Source organism: Oncorhynchus mykiss, chromosome 22, assembly GCF_057628025.1.
Source record: "Oncorhynchus mykiss isolate SJ-2025 chromosome 22, ASM5762802v1, whole genome shotgun sequence".
Lineage (NCBI taxonomy): Eukaryota > Metazoa > Chordata > Actinopteri > Salmoniformes > Salmonidae > Oncorhynchus > Oncorhynchus mykiss.
Genome location: NC_143043.1, coordinates 42,532,222 through 42,556,635, shown reverse-complemented (window position 1 = coordinate 42,556,635; position 24,414 = coordinate 42,532,222). Strand labels below are relative to the sequence as shown.

At 42.0% G+C, this 24,414-nt stretch overlaps 1 protein-coding gene across 1 annotated transcript in view; it reads right to left on the bottom strand.

Annotated features, from left to right (window-relative positions):
* The window catches only part of LOC110501815 (nebulin-like), a 102,963-nt gene that overhangs the window by 42,272 nt on the left and 36,277 nt on the right, over positions 1-24,414 (bottom strand). Inside the window, 40 exon segments of the mRNA XM_090216100.1 lie at positions 402-512; positions 902-1,009; positions 1,204-1,308; positions 1,733-1,837; positions 1,994-2,098; positions 3,010-3,321; positions 4,243-4,350; positions 4,558-4,659; positions 4,855-4,953; positions 5,163-5,267; positions 5,741-6,052; positions 6,153-6,260; positions 6,479-6,583; positions 6,784-6,987; positions 7,136-7,447; positions 7,537-7,644; positions 7,839-7,943; positions 8,094-8,297; positions 8,435-8,746; positions 8,880-8,987; positions 9,144-9,248; positions 9,439-9,642; positions 9,775-10,086; positions 10,384-10,491; positions 14,016-14,120; positions 19,485-19,688; positions 19,842-20,153; positions 20,261-20,368; positions 20,485-20,589; positions 20,789-20,992; positions 21,080-21,391; positions 21,524-21,631; positions 21,823-21,927; positions 22,127-22,330; positions 22,418-22,729; positions 22,862-22,969; positions 23,156-23,260; positions 23,460-23,663; positions 23,751-24,062; positions 24,195-24,302. Of these exon segments, the coding sequence (XP_090072226.1) occupies positions 402-512; positions 902-1,009; positions 1,204-1,308; positions 1,733-1,837; positions 1,994-2,098; positions 3,010-3,321; positions 4,243-4,350; positions 4,558-4,659; positions 4,855-4,953; positions 5,163-5,267; positions 5,741-6,052; positions 6,153-6,260; positions 6,479-6,583; positions 6,784-6,987; positions 7,136-7,447; positions 7,537-7,644; positions 7,839-7,943; positions 8,094-8,297; positions 8,435-8,746; positions 8,880-8,987; positions 9,144-9,248; positions 9,439-9,642; positions 9,775-10,086; positions 10,384-10,491; positions 14,016-14,120; positions 19,485-19,688; positions 19,842-20,153; positions 20,261-20,368; positions 20,485-20,589; positions 20,789-20,992; positions 21,080-21,391; positions 21,524-21,631; positions 21,823-21,927; positions 22,127-22,330; positions 22,418-22,729; positions 22,862-22,969; positions 23,156-23,260; positions 23,460-23,663; positions 23,751-24,062; positions 24,195-24,302 (6,783 nt within the window).

The following is a 24,414-nucleotide window of genomic DNA, read 5'->3' as shown; positions in this document are numbered from 1 at the left end:
ACTGTTCAGTACTATAGTATTATAGCAGTATTATATCTTACCAGACAGACTGTAGATATACTGTACTATAGTATTATAGCAGTAGTATATCTTACTAGATATACTGTAGATATACTGTTCAGGACTATAGTATTATAGCAGTATTGTATCTTACCAGACATACTGTAGATCTACTGCTATAGTACAGTATTATATCTTACCAGACATACTGTAGATATACTGTACTATAGTATTATAGCAGTAGTATTTCTTACTAGATATACTGTAGATATATTATAGAATTATAGCAGTATTATATCTTACTAGATATACTGTAGATATATTATAGTATTATAGCAGTAGTATATCTTACTAGATATACTGTAGATATATTATAGAATTATAGCAGTATAATATCTTACCAGGCCCTTCTGTTTCTCCTGTTCTCCACAGCGCATCACCTCAGGGAAGTCCACCAGGGTGCCAGCCAGGTAGTGGCCCTTGGCCTTCTCATGGGCATCATGGTACTTAACCTGAAATGTTTCAGTTTCAAAGAAAGAAAAAAATGTCATCATCGATAGCAGAGAGCAAAGCCCTTTGTTGATACAGGAAGTATACATAGCACAGCACAGTGGACAAACAATCTCTGCTATATTTACATGTTTTGCGTCTGCTTCTGTTGCCACAGCAACATATGCAACCACTAGCAATTACTAATTGATATGATCAAACTGACACACATTTAACACATTTTAAGAAATCCAATATATTACCAACTATTCTGACTAGATTTGATAGTACTAAAGTCACATGTCAGTTGCACTTTAATTATTATGTATATTTAATAGTAATAATCATCATATTCTTTCCTGTTAATCATATTTGTATTGTTGGTTGTCAAGAGACTATAAATTAGACTCACATCGCTGACAATCTCCCTGGTCTTCTTGGCTCCGACTACAGGGATGTAATGGGCGTCCAGCTGGTAACCAGTGGCTTTGCTTTCATCCCAGGGCAGTTTGTAGTATTTCTACAAATGACCACAAAACAATCCACAATGTAAACATTGTTTCAGACATGTATTTATTTTGTATAACATAGAAATAATAAAATGTATTAATTATTATCTACATTATTAAAATGATATTTTGTATTTCAAATTAGACATTTATGCAGATAGGTGTTTGTGTGAAGACAAAGTCCTATGGATGTAGAGTACTTTACCTCACTGATGACCTTGGCGACCTCTCTGCTATGGGCCAGCTGGGGTGTGTCCTCTGAGCCGATGTACTGGCCCTTCTCTGCATTGAAGGTCTCCTTGTATTTCAGCTTTACAACAGAAGGACATATAGGCACAGGTCATGATCCATTTGAAGGATCCCGCTTAACACAATGTCCTCACATGTTTCTCTGAGGTATTGGTCAAAGGCTATCTGAAGGAGGTACTCTATCCTACCAGGGTTGCTTTCAAATAATACTTTGAAACAGTGGAAATGTGCATCCAAAAAAAAGGGGAATATATATACAATGCCATTGTCAAGTATTTGCCTCCTTTTTTTGTAATTTATAAACTCAGGTTCACTTTATTTAATATTATGTTTTGGTTGAAGATCTGATAACATTCAAAGATCAAAAAAATGCAAAAATGGAGAAATTCAGAAAGGTGTCAAATACTTTTTCATGGACTGTGGTGGTTTTACTTTTAGTAAACTTAGCTAAGATAAAATCTAAAGTAGTAAATTAATTCATTCACATCACTGAGGTTAAAAGCATTGATGGTGGCCAGGATATGCTCAGGACGATCCACGATGTGTGTGTATTTGGCAAAGTTGTCTTTGGCATCCTTCTTGTAAAGCCTCTGCAAAAAGACATTAGAGAGAGAGAAAGACATGGTAAGAATTCTCTGAAGGGTAGCAAACACATACAGTACTAATGACAGAGATGTGAGGAGCAGAATGTGCCCAATGAAACCTAGAACCACACCAACAGCTTGGATACAGATAAAGGAACCTACCTCGTTCATGATCTTCTGGGCATTCCTGACTTTGACGTGATCGACAGAATCGGCAGCAACCCATCCACATCCACGGAGCCATTCCAAATCGGACTTGTAGACAACCTGCATACAGACAGAGGAGAGAGACAAACAATCATTTTACCTAGAGGTATAAAAGGGGTGTGGGGGAGAGAGAGGGGGGGAAGAGAGGGGGGAGATAGAGAAGAGGAGAGAGAGAGGAGGGGGAGAGAGCGAGAGTGTGTGAGAGAGAGAGAGAGAGAGAGAGAGAGAGAGAGAGAGGGGGAGAGGTAGCGAGAGAGAGAGAGAGAGAGAGAGAGATAGAGGGGGTGGAGAGAGAGGGAGAGGGGGAGAGAGAAAGAGAGAGAGATAGGGGGGAGGGAGAGAAAGGGATAGAGATGTACACAGTACAAAACATTAGGAACACCTTCCTAATATTCAGTTGCACCCCCTTTTGCCCTCAGAACAGCGTCAATTCATCGAGGGGAATGGGCTCTACAAGGTGTCGAAGCGTTCAACAGGGATGCTGGCCCATGTTGACTCCAATGCTTCCCACAGGTGTGTCAAATTGGCTGGATGGCCTTTGTGTGGTGGACCATTCTTGATACACAAGGGAAAATGTTGCGTGTGAAAAACCCAGCAGCATTGCAGTTCTTGACACACTCAAACCAGAGCTCCTGGCACCTACTACCATACCCCGTTCAAACGCACTTTAATATTTTGTCATGCCCATTCACCCTCTGAATGGCATATATACACAATCCATGTCCCAATTGTCTGAAGGCTTAAAAATGTATATTTAACCTGTCTCCTCCCCTTCATCTACACTGATTGAAGTGGATTTAACAAGTGACCTCAACAAGGGATCAGATTCAACTGGTCAGTCTATGTCATGGAAAGAACAGGTGTTCCTAATGTTTTGTACACTCAGTGTATATGTATCCTGGAAGCCCTAAAGCATACTGGACATACTGTAATTGTTAAGTTGTGTCAGGTAGGCTTATCGATCTACTCACGTCACTCTGAAGGTCGTAGGCTTTGCGGGCCTGTGTGACATCAGTGGAGTCTGGCAGACAGGTCCAGTTATGTAGACGAGTCCTGTAGTGGTCGTCATTGACCTGGAACTGGCATTTCTTGGCCAGCTCAAAGGACAACATGTCCACTGGCAGATGGAACTTGGTCTTGGACTTGTTGAAGTCCTTCTTGTACAGAGCATCACTGGCAATCTTGGCTGAGTTCAGAGCCAGCACGAGCAGAGGGTCATCCTCGACGCAGCGGGCACCAATGTGGTGGCCAGCCTGCTTGCGATATTCGGTCTTGTATTTGTGCTGTGAAAGAGACACGTAAAGTATGAAAGTGTGCCTTACTGAGTTGCAATTGAATTGACTGTTTATTTATACATACAGAGACTGCAATAGAGATCTAAGCATTTAGAAGTAAAACGGCACTGAGACAATGGATATGTTGAGTCACTTACACACTCCACAGGATATTAAGATAATGGATATGTTGAGTCACTTACACACTCCACAGGATATTAAGATAATGGATATGTTGAGTCACTTACACACTCCACAGGATATTAAGATAATGGATATGTTGAGTCACTTACACACTCCACAGGATATTAAGATAATGGATATGTTGAGTCACTTACACACTCCACAGGATATTAAGATAATGGATATGTTGAGTCACTTACACACACCACAGGATATTAAGATAATGGATATGTTGAGTCACTTACACACTCCACAGGATATTAAGATAATGGATATGTTGAGTCACTTACACACTCCACAGGATATTAAGATAATGGATATGTTGAGTCACTTACACACTCCACAGGATATTAAGATAATGGATATGTTGAGTCACTTACACACACCACAGGATATTAAGATAATGGATATGTTGAGTCACTTACACACTCCACAGGATATTAAGATAATGGATATGTTGAGTCACTTACACACTCCACAGGATATTAAGATAATGGATTTGTTGAGTCACTTACACACTCCACAGGATATTAAGATAATGGATATGTTGAGTCACTTACACACTCCACAGGATATTAAGATAATGGATATGTTGAGTCACTTACACACTCCACAGGACATTAAGAACATTATGTCGTCAATGTTATCTTTACTGGGAGTGAACGGACAATACTGTTCCATTACATTTAGATGAGATCAGTATCAATGACAACCTGTTGAAATAAAGGAAAACACTGTGATACTCACGTCACTCTGGACTTTATTGTTGTGGATGCACTGCTTGATGGGAACAGCATCTCCGGGCATGAAGAAGCCGGTAGCTTTGACCTTATCCCAGTCCTTGGTGTATAGTTTCTGTGAACAGGAAGATAGATAGGAACAGAGATTACAGAGTGTAATACACTACATGTATTAGGAGCATGTTCTTCTGTTTTTCTTTCTTATTTATTTCTAAATGGATAGTGGAATTCCCCTCTACCTTCATTATTCAGACTGGCAAAGGCACTTTGAGCATTTCAAATGTCTGAGAACTCTGATGTAAAGAAAGAAAAGGTATCTTACCGGATGGAGATTCTTGGCCACCTCTCTTGCTGTTGCCAATCCTGGGGTGTCTGTGACCGTGTACTTAGTCTTCTCTGTGTGCCACAGTGCACGGTAATTAGCCTGCACAAAAAAAACAACACAAAAGCAATTGATTAGTATTGTACTTAATGACTACTGTTCTTGTTGCTTCAACAGTCCAATGTTTTTTTCCTTCATTGTGATACCTTATTATCCACAAAATGTGAGAAGTTTCAAAAACATTGTGATTCTTTCATGTGTTATAACATGTCAAAATTGTCCCATGTCCCGACCCACCTCATTGAGGATCTCTGCAGCGTTCTTGGCGCAAACCATGTCTATTCTGTCCACAGGAGCTGTGAACTTCTGCTGATCCAACTTGACACGGTAGCCTCTCTGCAAGACAACATAAACAATGTCTACATCAACAACAACAGTCAAACCAAAATCAACCATCAATACATGTCATTAAATGTTAACCTGTTTCAGTCCACAAATAAAATAAATCTAGCAGATGACACACTTGCATTATTACTATATACTACCATATTATTATATATATATATAATTATTATTACATATATTATATGTTTTAAATGACTTACGTCAGCCAGGACCGCTTGGGCGTGTTTCACTTTCAACACCTCCACAGACTCATGGGGGTTCCAACCACATCCCCTGAGCCACTCCAGATCAGCCTTGTACACCGCCTGGGAGAAGACAACAGGGTGTTTGTATTGGCATAGGGGTCAATGTGTCACTAAACACTGATAGCCTTTCCCAAATATCAATGAACAGAGGGTTAAAATCAACAAAGATATATGGGGTTATCCCTAGAATATACCATGTAATGCTCGTTAATGCTTTTTTAACGTGCATGCCTTGTATAATGTATCGTTCATTTGAAAAAGTAATTAAAAACACATTTACAATTCCATTCTCAGACCGTTCTTGATTGCGTATTATTGTAACTCAACTATAGTCTTATTGGTAAATCATCATTGTGGGGTCAGATATTCAGTTTAATAGACTTTGATTATATTAGTTTCAGTCTTATTATGGGTTGCATGTGAGGTGTATACAATATGCATTTATATAAAATATTACCCCACTACAGGATCCCTATTAACAGTTGTAAAAGCAGAAGCTACTCTTCCTTGTGTCCAAATATGGTAAAACTCACATCGCTCTGCAGATCATAGGTTTTCCTGGCCTGGACGACATCAGTGGAGTCTGGCAGACAGGTCCAGTTGTGCAGGTGAGTTCTGTAGTTGAAGTCGTTAACCTGGACCTGGCATTTCTTGGCCAGTTCAATGGTCAGCATGTCCACTGGGAGGTGGAACTTGGTCTTGGACTTGTTGAAGTCCTTCTTGTACAGAGCATCACTGGCAATCTTCGCTGAGTTCATAGCCAACATGATCAGAGGGTCTTCCTCGACACAGCGGGCTCCAATGTGGTGGCCAACCTGCTTGCGGTAGCCCTCGTGGTATTTGTACTGAGGGAAAAAAAGGAGGATCAGAGAGTTAATTCCACTGACTCCATTGAATCAAGTGACCTAAATGAAATGGACGCCGACTTCAGTCATTTTCTCTTACGTCGCTGATGATGTCTCTAGATTTTCTGGCCTTCAGCACAGCGATGGCGTCCTCCTTGATGTGGTATCCCTTAGCCTTGTCGGCATCCCAATCCTTAGTGTATAGTTTCTGTGAAATGGAAAGATCATTGAGTTGGTAAGTCAAATAATAATATCTGGGCATGCTGTTATGTGATTATAAACAAAACATGTCTACAGGTTTCTTTATTTGTGTATCTGAGTCAATGTCATTATATTGTTGTTGACTGAATCTGTTCACTGCACATACAATAAATAAGACAAAGGACACATCCAAAGTATGCAAAGCGTTCAGTGAAGCAGACTTACATTGCTGATGGCGATAGCATTAGCCTTGGACAGCACCAGAGAAGGAAGGTCATTGTTCAGGTGGATATTGGTCTTCTCAGTATCCCAAACCTCTCTATATTTCCTCTGTGAAAAGCAACAAACACACACAATCAAAGAGTTAATGATAAATCCAACCACTGTTATCGCAGACTAGATCTATATTTCACAAAATGTCTATCTCTGCAGTTACCAGAAATGCTTTTTTACAAAGAGACCAAGATAACAGGTCAGGTTTGGTTACTTCAATAGAAGGACACTTCAATGGCTAAAAGCTAAGTACTCACATCACTGAGGATCTCAGCGTTCTGCTTCGACAGGACAACCTCTGGAGAGTCAACAACACTGGTGAACTTGATAGAGCTGGGGGGCTGGCGGTACAGCCTTTCGTTGAGGATGGTTTGGCCATTTTTAGCCTTAATGACATCCACAGAACCCTGGGGCAACCAGCCGCACCCTCTGAGCCACTCCAGATCAGCCCTGTACACAGCCTGGAAGGAAGGAACCATGGTTCAGGTAAAGTAATTACTCCTTGTGGGATAGTAGTGCAATAGTTGTTTGAACTTCAATGGTTGGTAGGCAGAGTAAGGAGCCAGTGATAGCCAAAACGGATTGGACCATGATTCTCTGTGTACTTACGTCACTATGCAGAGAGTAGACCTTCCTGGCGCGGACAACATCAGTGTTGTCTGGCATGCAGGTCCAGTTGTGCAGTTTAGTTCTGTAGGTGAATTCTTGGATCTGGAACTGGCTTTTCTTGGCCAAGTCGACGGACATCATGTCAAGTGGAATGCTGAACTTGGTCTTGGTGAGGTGGAAGTCCTTCTTGTAGTTAATATCACTGGAGATCCTGGCTGCATTGGCGGCCAGCACAAGCAGAGGGTCATCCTCAACGCACTGGGCTCCAATATGGTGGCCACACTGATTGCGGAAGCCGGCCTTGTACTTGTACTGAAAAAAGAGAGGACTAGCTAAGTATTGTGTTGTTTTATATGATGGCTGCCAATGCTCATTCAGAGGAGATGGATATACAAACTTACATCACTGATGATCTCTCTGCTCTTCTTGGCATGTTGGACAGCAATGGCATCCTTATCCAGGTGATATCCCTGTCCGATCATCTCGTCAAATCCCTCACGGTAGAGTTTCTGAAATAACACCATTATATATTTAGTGCCCTCATTCGAAGGTACTGTGATTCATTTCTTAAGAATATGATGTGAAATAAATTGAAGCAGTTGAGAGAGTCATGTAGAGACGTAGCTATAGAGAAACAGACACAACTACATCAACTTGAGTAAATGGAAACAGCTTGAAGGCGTGCAAAGTAAGAAAGACCTACGTTGCTGATGGTAATCGCGTTGGCCTTGGCCAGCACAAGTTCTGGAAGCTCATTGCCGACGTGGATTTGGACCTTATCGGCCTCCCACTGTTGAACGTACTGGTGCTGAAACATAAGAAAACAACGGCAATGTTGTAAGAAAATAATGTATCTCACTATTTTTAATATTAGTCTCTGCATCCTGTGAATCTGAATGTACAGTATGTATACCTGAGTTCAATCTCTCTCCACTCTAAAAAGAAAGAGGCACATTACCTTGTCCATTATCTGGGCATTGGCCGTAGCCAAAGCATAAGGCATGTCTTCGGTTGTGGCGGTAAACTTGAAATTGCTTGGGTGCTCGCGATATTTCCTCTCGCTCAGGATCTCAGCGGCCTTCTTGGCTTTCTCAACGTCGATCGAGCCAATAGGGACCCAGCCAGTGCCTTTGAGCCATTCCATATCAGCCCTGTACACAGCCTGGTTTTATATGGGAGCAGCAGAGGGAAAACAATTTGTTAAGAAAGTACATTTCGAAGGTATAATGTTTGTCTTGTCCTGAAATGATAGGTGAGGCCCACCCTCATAACCTTAATGAGTGTTCATATTCTACTTACGTCACTATGCAAAGCGTAGACCTTCCTGGCCTGGACGACATCACTGGAGTCTGGCAGACAGGTCCAGTTGTGCAGGCGAGTTCTGTAGTTGAAATCATTGACCTGCATCTGGCATTTCTTGGCCAATTCAATGGTCAGCATGTCCACTGGGAGGTGGAACTTGGTCTTGGACTGGTGGAAGTCCTTCTTGTACAGAGCATCACTGGCAATCTTGGCTGAGTTCATAGCCAGCATGATCAGAGGGTCTTCCTCGACACAGCGGGCTCCAATGTGGTGGCCAACCTGCTCGCTGTAGCCAGCCTTGTACTTGACCTAAATGGAAGCAAAAATGTATATACACTTGTACTTTAAGTCAACATCACATACATGATGATAATATATTTGCATCAACTCTTGACATTTTTCAAATAATGTGAAAAAAAGATGGAAAATATCCAGCACTCACGTCACTTATGATCTCTCTACCATGCTTGGCAGCTTTGATGGCGATGCAATCGCTTTTCAGGTTATAGCCCTTCCTGTACAACTCCTCTAATTCAGCTTTGTAGAGTTTCTGAAAAGGTATATAGGGACACAGCTTAGAAACAGAGCCAACACATTATTAAGAATCACTAGAACTTTACTAGAGCTTCAGAGGAAGTCTTAGGTTACACAACATTTATTGAATGTGTAGTAATGTATGTAGTGAAGGAAGCAAGAGGGAGCTTACGTTGCTATTGTTGATCGCATTGGCCTTGGCCAGCACAAGTTCTGGAAGCTCATTGCCAACGTGGATTTTGATCTTATCAACATCCCATTGTGCAACATAGTTGCCCTGAAATAGGAGAAAAAACATGATTATGCTATAAGGAAATATGAATAAGGTATGGGATTTTAACTGCGCATTTGTCAGAGCCAAGGACCTTGAAAATAGCTACCAGAAATGCAAGATTGACCATCTAAACCACTGATCTGAGTGAAAGACATTGTTACAAAATAATCTATGTATTGAACATTTCACCAACCTTGTTTATGATCTCAGCATTGGCCTTGGCCAGCACCATAGGCATGGAGTGCATGTCGGTGGTGTATTTAAGAGAATCTGGTTTCTGCTTGTAGAGGCGATCGCTCAGAATCTCTGCAGCTTTCTTAGCTTTCAACACATCCAGAGAGCCAATGGGGACCCAGCCAGTACCTCTAATGAACTCCATGTCAGCACGGTAGACAGCCTGGGATGTGGAGAGCATCAATTAACCAACCAAACAAACGAATACACTTACTGTAGACATTTTAAAAAACGTGGAAGTGGGTCATGGAAAAGAAATAAAGCATTTGATATAGTATATTGAGAAGGAGCTTACGTCACTGTGCAGATCGTAGACTCTCCTGGCATGGACAACGTCAGTGGAGTCTGGCAGACAGGTCCAGTTGTGCAGGTGAGTTCTGTAGTTGAAGTCGTTGACTTGAATCTGGTTCTTCTTGCACAACTCAAAGGCCATCATGTCCAATGGGAGATGGAACTTGGTCTTGGACTGGTGGAAGTCCTTCTTGTACAGAGCATCACTGGCAATCTTGGCTGAGTTAATAGCCAGCATGAGCAGAGGGTCTTCCTCGACACAGCGGGCTCCAATGTGGTGGCCAACCTGCTTGCTGTAGCCAGCCTTGTACTTGTACTGAAATAGATCAGAAGAGAATTTGACCACAGTCAGACAAGGATGAACTGATTGAACATCCTTTCCTTATAAATCAAAGACATTCCAGGTATCTTCATGCCTGATTTATTCACTTTTCAGGAACTGATTCAGGAATTGATTCAGGAATTCAATTCAGAAATTGACATTCGTATAAGACTTTAGGACTATAATAATTGGGAAAATGTTCTATAAATGACATTTACACCACTGATAATTTAGCTTGAGGCTTTTGAAAAAAACTCTATGAATATAGAGGGACAAAAATACAGTACTCACATCACTGATAATCTCTCTACCATGCTTGGCAGCCTTGACAGAGAGAGCATCGACAGGAAGGTAATAACCCTTCTTGATGGTTTCATCAAATCCTTGTTTGTACAGTTTCTGTAAAAAAAGGAGAAGGAACCAGCGTTTAAAAAACTGAGTCGCAAAACATTGAAGGTTGAGAGATATATAGAGATATAGATATATAGAGATAAAGATATACTATATAGAGATATAGATATTCTATACAGAGATATAAATATACTATATAGAGATATAGATATACTATATAGAGACAAAGATATAAAGATATATAGAGATAAAGTTAGAGATATAGATATATAGAGATGTAGATATACTGTATAGATAAATAGAAATAAAGAGAGAGATATAGATTTACAGAGATACAGATATATAGCTATAAAGAGATATAGACATATAGAGATAGAGATATAGATATACAAAGACAGAGATATACAGATCGAGATACAGTTGAAGTCGGAAGTTTACATACACCTTAGCCAAATACATTTGATCTCAGTTTTTCACAATTCCTGACATTTAATCAGAGTAAAAATTTCCTGTTTTAGGTCAGTTAGGATTACCACTTTATTTTAAGAATGTGTAATGTCAGAATAATAGTAGAGAGAATTATTCCCTTGGCTGAGAATTATTATTTATTTCTCATCACATTCCCGGTGGGTCAGAAGTTTACATACACTCAATTAGTATTTGGTAGCATTGCCTTCAAATTATTTAATTTGAGTCAAACATTTCAGGTAGCCTTCCACAAGCTTCCCACAATAAGTTGGGTGAATTTTGGACCATTCCTCCTGACAGAGCTGGTGTAACTGAGTCAGGTTTGTAGGCCTCCTTGCTCACACACGCTTTTTCAGTTCTGCCAACAAATGTTCTATGGGATTGAGGTCAGGGCTTTGTGATGGCCACTCCAATACCTTGACCCTGTTGTCCTTAAGCCATTTTGCCACAACTTTGGAATTATGCTTGGGGTCATTGTCCATTTGGAAGACCCATTTGCGACAAAACTTTAACTGATGTATTGAGATGTTGCTTCAATATGTCCACATAATTTTCCTCCCTCATGATGCCATCTATTTTGTGAAGTGCACCAGTCCCTCCTGCAGCAAAGCACCCCCACAACATGATGTTGCCACCCCCGTGCTTCAAAGTTGGGATGGTGTTCCTCGGCTTACAAGCCTCCCCCTGTTGATATAGATACTTTTGTACCTGTTTCCTCCAGCATCTTCATAAGGTCCTTTGCTGTTGTTCTGGGATTGATTTGCACTTTTCGCACCCAAGTACGTTCATCTCAAGGAGACAGAATGCGTCTCCTTCCTGAGCGGTATGATGGCTGCGTGTTCCCATGCTGTTTATACTTGCGTACTATTGTTTGTACATATGAATGTGGTACCTCAGGCGTTTGGAAATTGCTCCCAAGGATGAACCTCTACAATTTTTTTATTTTGATTTTCCCATGATGTCAAGCAAAGAGGCACTGAGTTTGAAGGTAGGCCTTGAAATACATCCACAAGTACACCTCCAATTGACTCAAATGATGTCAATTAGCCTATCAGAAGCTGCTAAAGCCATGACATCATTTTCTGGAATTTTCAAGCTGTTTAAAGGCACAGTCAACTTAGTGAATGTAAACTTCTGACCCACTATAATTGTGATACAGTGAATTAAAAGTGAAATAATCAGTTTGTAAACAAATGTTGTAAGAATGACTTGTGTCATGCATGAAGTAGATGTCCTAACCGACTTGTCAAAACTGTAGTTTGTTAAGAATAAATTTGCGGTGGTTGAAAAACTATTTTTAATGACTCCAACCTAAGTGTTTGTAAACTTCTGACTTCAACTGTATATATATTATATATAATCTATCTATATATATACACAAAGTATATCTGTATCTCCATATATATATGTATATATACACTGCTCAAAAAAATAAAGGGAACACTTAAACAACACAATGTAACTCCAAGTCAATCACACTTCTGTGAAATCAAACTGTCCACTTAGGAAGCAACACTGATTGACAATAAATGTCACATGCTGTTGTGCAAATGGAATAGACAACAGGTGGAAATTATAGGCAATTAGCAAGACACCTCCAATAAAGGAGGGGTTCTGCAGGTGGTGACCACAGACCACTTCTCAGTTCCTATGCTTCCTGGCTGATGTTTTGGTCACTTTTGAATGGTGGCGATGCTTTCACTCTAGTGGTAGCATGAGACGGAGTCTACAACCCACACAAGTGGCTCAGGTAGTGCAGCTCATCCAGGATGGCACATCAATGCGAGCTGTGGCAAGAAGGTTTGCTGTGTCTGTCAGCGTAGTGTCCAGAGCATGGAGGCGCTACCAGGAGACAGGCCAGTACATCAGGAGACGTGGAGTAGGCCGTAGGAGGGCAACAACCCAGCAGCAGGACCGCTACCTCCGCCTTTGTGCAAGGAGGAGCAGGAGGAGCACTGCCAGAGCCCTGCAAAATGACCTCCAGCAGGACACAAATGTGCACGTGTCTGCTCAAACGTCCACAGGTGGGGGTTGTGCTTACAGCCCAACACCGTGCAGGACGTTTGGCATTTGCCAGAGAACACCAAGATTGGCAAATTCGCCACTGGCGCCCTGTGCTCTTCACAGATGAAAGCAGGTTCACACTGAGCACATGTGACAGACGTGACAGTGTCTGGAGACACCGTGGAGAACGTTCTGCTGCCTGCAACATCCTCCAGCATGACCGGTTTGGCGGTGGGTCAGTCATGGTGTGGGGTGGCATTTCTTTGGGGGGCCGCACAGCCCTCCATGTGCTCTCCAGAGGTAGCCTGACTGCCATTAGGTACCGAGATGAGATCCTCAGACCCCTTGTGAGACCATATGCTGGTGCGGTTGGCCCTGGGTTCCTCCTAATGCAAGACAATGCTAGACCTCATGTGGCTGGAGTGTGTCAGCAGTTCCTGCAAGAGGAAGGCATTGATGCTATGGACTGGCCCGCCCGTTCCCCAGACCTGAATCCAATTGAGCACATCTGGGACATCATGTCTCACTCCATCCACCAACGCCACGTTGCACCACAGACTGTCCAGGAGTTGGCGGATGCTTTAGTCCAGGTCTGGGAGGAGATCCCTCGGGAGACCATCCGCCACCTCATCAGGAGCATGCCCAGGCGTTGTAGGGAGGTCATACAGGCACGTGGAGGCCACACACACTACTGAGCCTCATTTTGACTTGTTTTAAGGACATTACATCAAAGTTGGATCAGCCTGTAGTGTGGTTTTCCACTTTAATTTTGAGTGTGACTCCAAATCCAGACCTCCATGGGTTGATAAATTTGATCCATTTTTGTGTGATTTTGTTGTCAGCACATTCAACTATGTAAAGAAAAAAGTATTTAATAAGAATATTTCATTCATTCAGATCTAGGATGTGTTATTTTAGTGTTCCCTTTATTTTTTGAGCAGTGTATACAGATAGATAGATAGATAGATATATAAATAAAGAGATATAGATATATAGATAAAGAGATATATATATATATAAATATAGCTATAGAGATATAAATAAAACTAGATCAACTTGAGTGAAAGAAAACAGCTTGAGGTAAAGTAAGGAGGACCTACATTGCTCATGGTGATCGCATTGGCCTTGGCCAGCACAAGTTCTGGAAGCTCATTGCCGACGTGGATTTTGATCTTATCAGCATCCCATTGTTCAACATACTGCCGCTGAAATATGAGAGAAACATAGCTATGTTATCAGAAAATAATAATAATAACAATAATACATGTCATTATTTTGCACTTTTCTCAGACTCACAGACACTTGAGAAAAGCCAACAGAAATGTAAGTCTGAGTGACAGACATAGTTAAGAAAGCATCTAGGATTACACAGGAAAAAAAATAGCAACAATTTCAAAGATTTTACTGAGGTACGGTTCATATAAGGAAATCAGTCCATTTAAATACATTCATTAGGCCCTAATCTATGGATTTCACATGACTGGGAACACAGATATGCAAACTTTGGTCACAGATACCTTACAAAATAGGTAGGGGCATGGATCAGAAAACCATGTCAGTATCTGGTGTGAAGCCTATTTGCCTCATGCAGCACAGCACATCTCCTTCGCATAGAGTGGCCTTTCGGATTGTTGTCCCACTCCCCTTCAATGGCTGAGCGAAGTTGCTGGATATTGGCGGAAACTGGAACACGTCAATCCAGAGCATCCCAAACATGCTCAATGGGTTGCATGTCTAGTGAGTATGCAGGCCATGGAAGAACTGAGACATTTTCAGCTTCCAGGAATTGTTTACAGATCCTTGTAACATGGGCCGTGCATTATCATGCTGAAACATGAGGTGATGACAGTGTATGAACGGCACAACAATGGGCCTCAGGATCTTGTCACGGCATCTCTGTGCATTCAAATTGCAATCGATAAAATGCAATTGTGTTCGTTCATCCATGAAGAGCACACTTCTCCAGCGTACCAATGGCCATCGAAGGTGAGCATTTACCCACTGAAGTCGGTTGCAATGCTGAACTGCAGTCAGGTCAAGACCCTGGTGAGGATGACGAGATGAGCTTCCCTGAGACGGTTTCTGACAATTTGTGCAGAAATTCTTCGGTTGTGCAAACCCATAGTTTAGCAGGTGAAGAAGCTGGATGTGGAGGTCCTGAGCTGCCGTGGTTACACATGGTCTGCGGTTGTGAGGCCGGTTGGACGTACTGCCATATTCTCTAAAACGGCGTTGGAGGCGGTAGAGAAATGATAGAGAAATGAACATTAAATTCTCTGGCAACACCTCTGGTGGACATTCCTGCAATCAGCATGTCAATTGAACACTCCCCTCAAAACTTAAGACATCTGTGGCATTGTGTTGTGTGACAAAACTGCACATTTTAGAGTTGTCTATTATTGACCACAGCACAAGATGCCCCTGTGTAATGATCATGCTGTTTAATCAGCTTGTTGATATGCCACATCTGTCAGGTAGCTGGCTAGCTGTCTAAATCGCCGTGACCCCCAACCAACCTCTCCACTCACTGGACCCTTTTGATCACTCGACTAAGCATGCCTCTCCTTAATGTCAATATGTCTTGTCCATTGCTGTTCTGGTTAGTGTTTATTGGCTTATTTCACTGTAGAGCGTCTAGTCCTGCTCACTATACCTTATCCAACCTATTAGTTCCACCACCCACACATGCAATGACATCTCCTGGTTTCAATGATGATTCTAGAGACAATATCTCTCTCTTCATCACTCAATACCTAGGTTTACCTCCACTGTATTCACATCCTACCATACCTTTGTCTGTACATTTTACCTTGATGCTATTTTATCGCCCCCAGAAACCTCCTTTTACTCTCTGTTCCAGACATTCTAGACGACCAATTCTTATTGCTTTTAGCCGCACCCTTATTCTACTCCTCCTATGTTCCTCTGGCGATGTAGAGGTGAATCCAGGCCCTGCAGTGCCTAGCTCCACTCCTATTCCCCAGGCGCTCTCTTTTGACGACTTCTGTAACCGTAATAGCCTTGGTTTCATGCATGTTAACATTAGAAGCCTCCTCCCTAAGTTTGTTCTATTCACTGCTTTAGCACACTCTGCCAACCCGGATGTTCTAGCTGTGTCTGAATCCTGGCTTAGGAAGACCACCAAAAATTCAGACATTTTAATTCCAAACTACAACATTTTCAGACAAGATAGAACTGCCAAAGGGGGCGGTGTTGCAATCTACTGCAAATATAGTCTGCAGAGTTCTGTCCTACTATCCAGGTCTGTACCCAAACAATTTGAACTTCTACTTTTAAAAATCCACCTCTCTAAAAACAAGTCTCTCACCGTGGCCGCCTGCTATAGACCACCCTCTGCCCCCAGCTGTGCTCTGGACACCATATGTGAACTGATTGCCCCCCATCTATCTTCAGAGCTCGTGCTGCTAGGCGACCTAAACTGGAACATGCTTAACACCCCAGCCATCCTACAATCTAAACTTGATGCCCTCAATCTCACACAAATTATCAATGAACCTACCAGGTACCTCCCCAAAACCTTTAAACACGTGCACTCTCATAGATATCATCCTAACCAACTTGCCCTCTAAATACACCTCTGCTGTCTTCAACCAAGATCTCAGCGATCACTGCCTCATTGCCTGCATCCGTAATGGGTCAGCGTTCAAACGACCTCCACTCATCACTGTAAAACGCTCCCTGAAACACTTCAGCGAGCAGGCCTTTCTAATCGACCTGGCCGGGGTATCCTGGAAGGATATTGATCTCATCCCGTCAGTAGAGGATGCCTGGATATTTTTTGAAAATGCCTTCCTAACCATCTTAAATAAACATGCCCCATTCAAGAAATTTAGAACCAGGGACAGATATAGCCCTTGGTTCTCCCCAGACCTGACTGCCCTTAACCAACACAAAAACATCCTATGGCGTTCTGCATTAGCATCGAACAGCCCCCGTGATATGCAGCTGTTCAGGGAAGCTAGAAACCATTATACACAGGCAGTTAGAAAAGCCAAGGCTAGCTTTTTCAAGCAGAAATTTGCTTCCTGCAACACTAACTCAAAAAAGTTCTGGGACACTGTAAAGTCCATGGAGAATAAGAACACCTCCTCCCAGCTGCCCATGGCACTGAAGATAGGAAACACTGTCACTGTCCACCATAATTGAGAATTTCAATAAGCATTTTTCTATGGCTGGCCATGCTTTCCACCTGGCTACTCCTACCCCTGTCAACAGCACTGCACCCCCAACAGCAACTCGCCCAAGCCTTCCCCATTTCTCCTTCTCCCAAATCCATTCAGCTGATGTTCTGAAAGAGCTGCAAAATCTGGACCCCTACAAATCAGCCGAGCTAGACAATCTGGACCCTTTCTTTCTAAAATTATCTGCCGAAATTGTTGCCACCCCTATTACTAGCCTGTTCAACCTCTCTTTCGTGTCGTCTGAGATTCCCAAAGATTGGAAAGCAGCTGTGGTCATCCCCCTCTTCAAAGGGGGGGGGGGACACTCTTGACCCAAACTGCTACAGACCTATAGCTATCCTGCCATGCCTTTCTAAGGTCTTCGAAAGCCAAGTCAACAAACAGATTACCGACCATTTCGAATCTCACAATACCTTCTCTGCTATGCAATCTGGTTTCAGAGCTGGTCATGGGTGCACCTCAGCCACGCTCAAGGTCCTAAACGATATCTTAACCGCCATCGATAAGAAACATTACTGTGCAGCCGTATTCATTGATCTGGCCAAGGCTTTCGACTCTGTCAATCACCACATCCTCATCGGCAGACTCGACAGCCTTGGTTTCTCAAATGATTGCCTCGCCTGGTTCACCAACTACTTGGAGTTCAGTGTGTCAAATCGGAGGGTCTGTTGTCCGGACCTCTGGCAGTCTCTATGGGGGTGCCACAGGGTTCAATTCTTGGACCGACTCTCTTCTCTGTATACATCAATGAGGTCGCTCTTGCTGCTGGTGAGTCTCTGATCCACCTCTACGCAGACGACACCATTCTGTATACTTCCGGCCCTTCTTTGGACACTGTGTTAACAACCCTCCAGGCAAGCTTCAATGCCATACAACTCTCCTTCCATGGCCTCCAATTGCTCTTAAATACAAGTAAAACTAAATGCATGCTCTTCAACCGATCGCTACCTGCACCTACCCGCCTGTCCTACATCACTACTCTGGACGGCTCTGACTTAGAATACGTGGACAACTACAAATACTTAGGTGTCTGGTTAGACTGTAAACTCTCCTTCCAGACCCATATCAAACATCTCCAATCCAAAGTTAAATCTAGAATTGGCTTCCTATTTCGCAACAAAGCATCCTTCACTCATGCTGCCAAACATACCCTTGTAAAACTGACCATCCTACCAATGCTCGACTTTGGCGATGTCATTTATAAAATAGCCTCAAATACCCTACTCAACAAATTGGATGCAGTCTATCACAGTGCAATCCGTTTTGTCACCAAAGCCCCATATACTACCCACCATTGCGACCTGTACGCTCTCGTTGGCTGGCACTCGCTTCATACTCATCGCCAAACCCACTGGCTCCATGTCATCTACAAGACCCTGCTCGGTAAAGCCCCCCCTTATCTCAGCTCGCTGGTCACCATAGCATCTCCCACCTGTAGCACACGCTCCAGCAGGTATCCAGCAGGTATCTCTCTAGTCACCCCCAAAACCAATTCTTTCTTTGGCCGCCTCTCTTTCCAGTTCGCTGCCAATGACTGGAACGAAATACAAAAATCTCTGAAACTGGAAACACTTATCTCCCTCACTAGCTTTAAGCACCAACTGTCAGAGCAGCTCACAGATTACTGCACCTGTACATAGCCCACCTATAATTTAGCCCAAACAACTACCTCTTTCCCAACTGTATTTAATGTATTTATTTATTTTGCTCCTTTGCACCCCATTATTTTTATTTCTACTTTGCACATTCTTCCATTGCAAAACTACCATTCCAGTGTTTTACTTGCTATATTGTATTTACCTTGCCACCATGGCCTTTTTTGCCTTTACCTCCCATCTCAACTCATTTGCTCACATTGTATATAGACTTGTTTATACTGTATTATTGACTGTATGTTTGTTTTACTCCATGTGTAACTCTGTGTCGTTGTATCTGTCGAACTGCTTTGCTTTATCTTGGCCAGGTCGCAATTGTAAATGAGAACTTGTTCTCAACTTGCCTACCTGGTTAAATAAAGGTAAATAATAAATAAAATAATAGGTAGATGTATTATCTTGGCAAAGGAGAAATGCTCACTAACAGGGATGTAAACAAATTTGGGCACAACATTTGAGAGATATAAGGTTTTGTGTGAAAATAACATTTCTGCTAGTGAACAGGGGACCAACAATTGACATGTTGCATTTATATTTTGTTCAGTGTAATTATCTATTTATATTTATTTTTATATTATTTAGATAGGGTATCAAGCTTGATGTTGATGTTGAGGTGGACCTTGTTATTTCAGCAGCTCCATAAAAAAATGTATGTTATTGTATTGAATTCTGGTGTAACAGGAAACTGCGTCGTTAGCTGGAATAAGTTTACCTTGTTCATGATCTGGCCGTTATGTTTGGCCAGAACGATATCCATGCCGTCGAGTGGGCTTTTGAAGTCCAGAGTGCTGGGGTGCTGGCGGTATTTCTTCTCACTCAAGATCTCGCCGGCCTTCTTGGCTTTTTCCACATCAAGTGAGCCAATGGGGACCCATCCAATTCCCCTGAGCCACTTCATGTCAGCCCTGTACACCGCCTTAGAGGGATATCATACTCCCATTACATGGTGCCATCTCAAACCTTTTATCACTGGGTTTGAACCAGTCCTGGATGTCTCATTAACAATATGATAAAACATTTAACAGGAAAGAGGTCTTGGAATTGAAAATACAGAACTTTTGAAACATACCTCACTTGCTATGTCATAGACATGCCTGGCATGGACAACATCAGTGGAGTCTGGCAGACAGGTCCAGTTGTGCAGGTGAGTTCTGTAGTTGAAGTTGTTGACTTGGATCTGGTTCTTCTTGCACAACTCAAAGGCCATCATGTCCAATGGGAGATGGAACTTGGTCTTGGACTGGTGGAAGTCCTTCTTGTACAGAGCATCACTGGCAATCTTGGCTGAGTTCAGAGCCAGCACGAGCAGAGGGTCATCCTCGACGCAGCGGGCTCCAATGTGGTGGCCAATTTGCTTGCGGTAGCCTGACTTGTACTTGTGCTACACCGAACCAAAAAAAGTTGCATGTAGTGGGGATTTCAGTAAATTAAAGGTAAACACAGTATTGATATCGTTAATTCCTTTGTGAAAACAAAATAAGTACTTACATCACTGATAATTTCCCTGCCGTGCTTGGCTGCGATGACAGCAATGGCATCATTGCGCAAATCATAGCCCTTCTTCTTATCCTCTACCATTGCTTTCCTGTATTGGTTCTGGATGAAGAAGAAAATAAACATCCATAGATGTTATTGTTTATCTCCACAATAAGTTTTCGTTTCGAATGTTTGCATTCATCAAGATGGTTACCTTTGTGCTATCAGTTACTTACCCAACTGTAGTTGGACTTGTTTGCATTGGCCAAAACAATGTCCATCGCATCTGGCATAATGTGGTTCTTGGTCTTGTCCTTCTCCCAGGCCTCAGTGTAAGCTTGCTGCAATAATGAGTTTCAAGTTCAAACTAACAGCGTGAAGTGCCTATTCATATAAATGGCTGAAATATAATCCAAAGTAGGGGAGATCAGATTACCTTAAAGCAGGTTCTAAACGATGGAATCATTATTTGAATATCATCTACCAGGAGAAACATTCAAAGGCAAATGATGAATAAAGATATACCAGTTAGTCAAATACCTTGTTGGCATTATCATTATTTTGTTTAGCCAAAACCATTCCAATGTCTTGAACTGAGCTGGTGAACTTGAAGTTGCTTGGATGCTGACGATACAGCTTCTCACTCAGGACATCGGCGGCTTTCTTTGCCTTCTCAACATCAAGTGAGCCGATGGGAACCCATCCGATACCTTGCAGGTCCTTTAGTTCAGCCTTATACACAGCCTAGACACAACAATACCACAATGGTCAAAATGGATGGAATAAAGACAGTTACACTGGAAAAACATGATCTAGTTAATTCATACTTACATCACTCGCTATGTCATAGACATGTCTGGCATGGACAACATCTGTGGAGTCTGGAAGACAGGTCCAGTTGTGCAGTCGAGTAACATATTTGGCATGGTTGACCTGGATCTGGTTCTTCTTGGCCAACTCAAAGGCCATCATGTCCACTGGGAGGTGGAACTTGGTCTTGGACTGGTGGAAGTCCTTCTTGTACAGAGCATCACTGGCAATCTTGGCTGAGTTAATAGCCAGCATGAGCAGAGGGTCTTCCTCGACACAGCGGGCTCCAATGTGGTGGCCAATCTGCTTACGGTAGCCAGTCTTGTACTTGTGCTACAGAAGGCAAATATGAAATGGCAGTGTCGAGGATTGTTTTTATTTTACAGATGTACATTTGATATATTGTGTAATGAAATAGTAAAGAAATGAAATCGCTTATGATGGATAGATGTTCAATGAACTTACATCACTGATAATTTCCCTGCCGTGCTTGGCTGCAATGACAGCAATGGCATCATTGCGCAAATCATAGCCCTTCTTCTTATCCTCTATCATTGCTTTCCTGTATTGGTTCTGTATGAGAAAAACAATCCATAGACATGGGTATTTAAAATCAAATCACAAATCATTTAAAGTGCATTTAACAAAATCACAACACACTTTACATGAAAAAATAAACAAAAACAATGTTGTTTTTATTGATTTATTTTTTACAAATGTTTACATTCATCAAGAAGGTTACCTTTGTGCAATCAGTTACTTACCCAACTGTAGTTGGACTTGTTTGCATTGGCCAAAACAATGTCCATCGCATCTGGCATAATGTGGTTCTTGGTCTTGTCCTTCTCCCAGGCCTCAGTGTAAGCTTGCTGCAATAATGAGTTTCAAGTTCAAACTAACAGCGTGAAGTGCCTATTCATATAAATGGCTGAAATATAATCCAAAGTAGGGGAGATCAGATTACCTTAAAGCAGGTTCTAAACGATGGAATCATTATTTGAATATCATCTACCAGGAGAAACATTCAAAGGCAAATGATGAATAAAGATATACCAGTTAGTCAAATACCTTGTTGGCATTATCATTATTTTGTTTAGCCAAAACCATTCCAATGTCTTGAACTGAGCTGGTGAACTTGAAGTTGCTAGGATGCTGACGATACAGCTTCTCACTCAGGACATCGGCGGCTTTCTTTGCCTTCTCAACATCAAGTGAGCCGATGGGAACCCATCCGATGCCTTGCAGGCTCTTTAGTTCAGCCTTATACACAGCCTAGACACAACAATACCACAATGGTCAAAATGGATGGAATAAAGACAGTGACACTGGAAAAACATGATCTAGTTAATTCATACTTACATCACTCGCTATGTCATAGACGTGTCTGGCATGGACAACATCAGTGGAGTCTGGCAGACAGGTCCAGTTGTGCAGTCGAGTTACATATTTGGCATGGTTGACCTGGATCTGGTTCTTCTTGGCCAACTCAAAGGCCATCATGTCCAATGGGAGATGGAACTTGGTCTTGGACTGGTGGAAGTCCTTCTTGTACAGAGCATCACTGGCAATCTTGGCTGAGTTAATAGCCAGCATGAGCAGAGGGTCTTCCTCGACACAGCGGGCTCCAATGTGGTGGCCAATCTGCTTACGGTAGCCAGTCTTGTACTTGTGCTACAGAAGGCAAATATGAAATGGCAGTGTCGAGGATTGTTTTTATTTTACAGATGTACATTTGATATATTGTGTAATGAAATCGTAAAGAAACGGAATCGCTTATGATGGATAGATGTTCAATGAACTTACATCACTGATAATTTCCCTGCCGTGCTTGGCTGCGATGACAGCAATGGCATCATTGCGCAAATCATAGCCCTTCTTCTTATCCTCTATCATTGCTTTCCTGTATTGGTTCTGTATGAGAAAAACAATCCATAGACATGGGTATTTTAAATCAAATCACAAATCATTTAAAGTGCATTTAACAAAGTCACAACACACTTTACATGAAAAACTAAACAAAAACAATAAATTTTTATTTTATTTTTACAAATGTTTACATTCATCAAGAAGGTTACCTTTGTGCAATCAGTTACTTACCCAACTGTAGTTGGACTTGTTTGCATTGGCCAAAACAATGTCCATCGCATCTGGCATAATGTGGTTCTTGGTCTTGTCCTTCTCCCAGGCCTCAGTGTAAGCTTGCTGCAATAATGAGTTTCAAGTTCAAACTAACAGCGTGAAGTGCCTATTCATATAAATGGCTGAAATATAATCCAAAGTAGGGGAGATCAGATTACCTTAAAGCAGGTTCTAAACGATGGAATCATTATTTGAATATCATCTACCAGGAGAAACATTCAAAGGCAAATGATGAATAAAGATATACCAGTTAGTCAAATACCTTGTTGGCATTATCATTATTTTGTTTAGCCAAAACCATTCCAATGTCTTGAACTGAGCTGGTGAACTTGAAGTTGCTTGGGTGCTGACGATACAGCTTCTCACTCAGGACATCGGCGGCTTTCTTTGCCTTCTCAACATCAAGTGAGCCGATGGGAACCCATCCGATGCCTTGCAGGCTCTTTAGTTCAGCCTTATACACAGCCTAGACACAATAATACCACAATGGTCAAAATGGATGGAATAAAGACAGTTACACTGGAAAAACATGATCTAGTTAATTCATACTTACATCACTCGCTATGTCATAGACATGTCTGGCATGGACAACATCAGTGGAGTCTGGCAGACAGGTCCAGTTGTGCAGTCGAGTTACATATTTGGCATGGTTGACCTGGATCTGGTTCTTCTTGGCCAACTCAAAGGCCAACATGTCCAATGGGAGATGGAACTTGGTCTTGGACTGGTGGAAGTCCTTCTTGTACAGAGCATCACTGGCAATCTTGGCTGAGTTAATAGCCAGCATGAGCAGAGGGTCTTCCTCGACACAGCGGGCTCCAATGTGGTGGCCAATCTGCTTACGGTAGCCAGTCTTGTACTTGTGCTACAGAAGGCAAATATGAAATGGCAGTGTCGAGGATTGTTTTTATTTTACAGATGTACATTTGATATATTGTGTAATGAAATCGTAAAGAAACGGAATCGCTTATGATGGATAGATGTTCAATGAACTTACATCACTGATAATTTCCCTGCCGTGCTTGGCTGCAATGACAGCAATGGCATCATTGCGCAAATCATAGCCCTTCTTCTTATCCTCTATCATTGCTTTCCTGTATTGGTTCTGTATGAGAAAAACAATCCATAGACATGGGTATTTAAAATCAAATCACAAATCATTTATAGTGCATTTAACAAAATCACAACACACTTTACATGAAAAACTAAACAAAAAC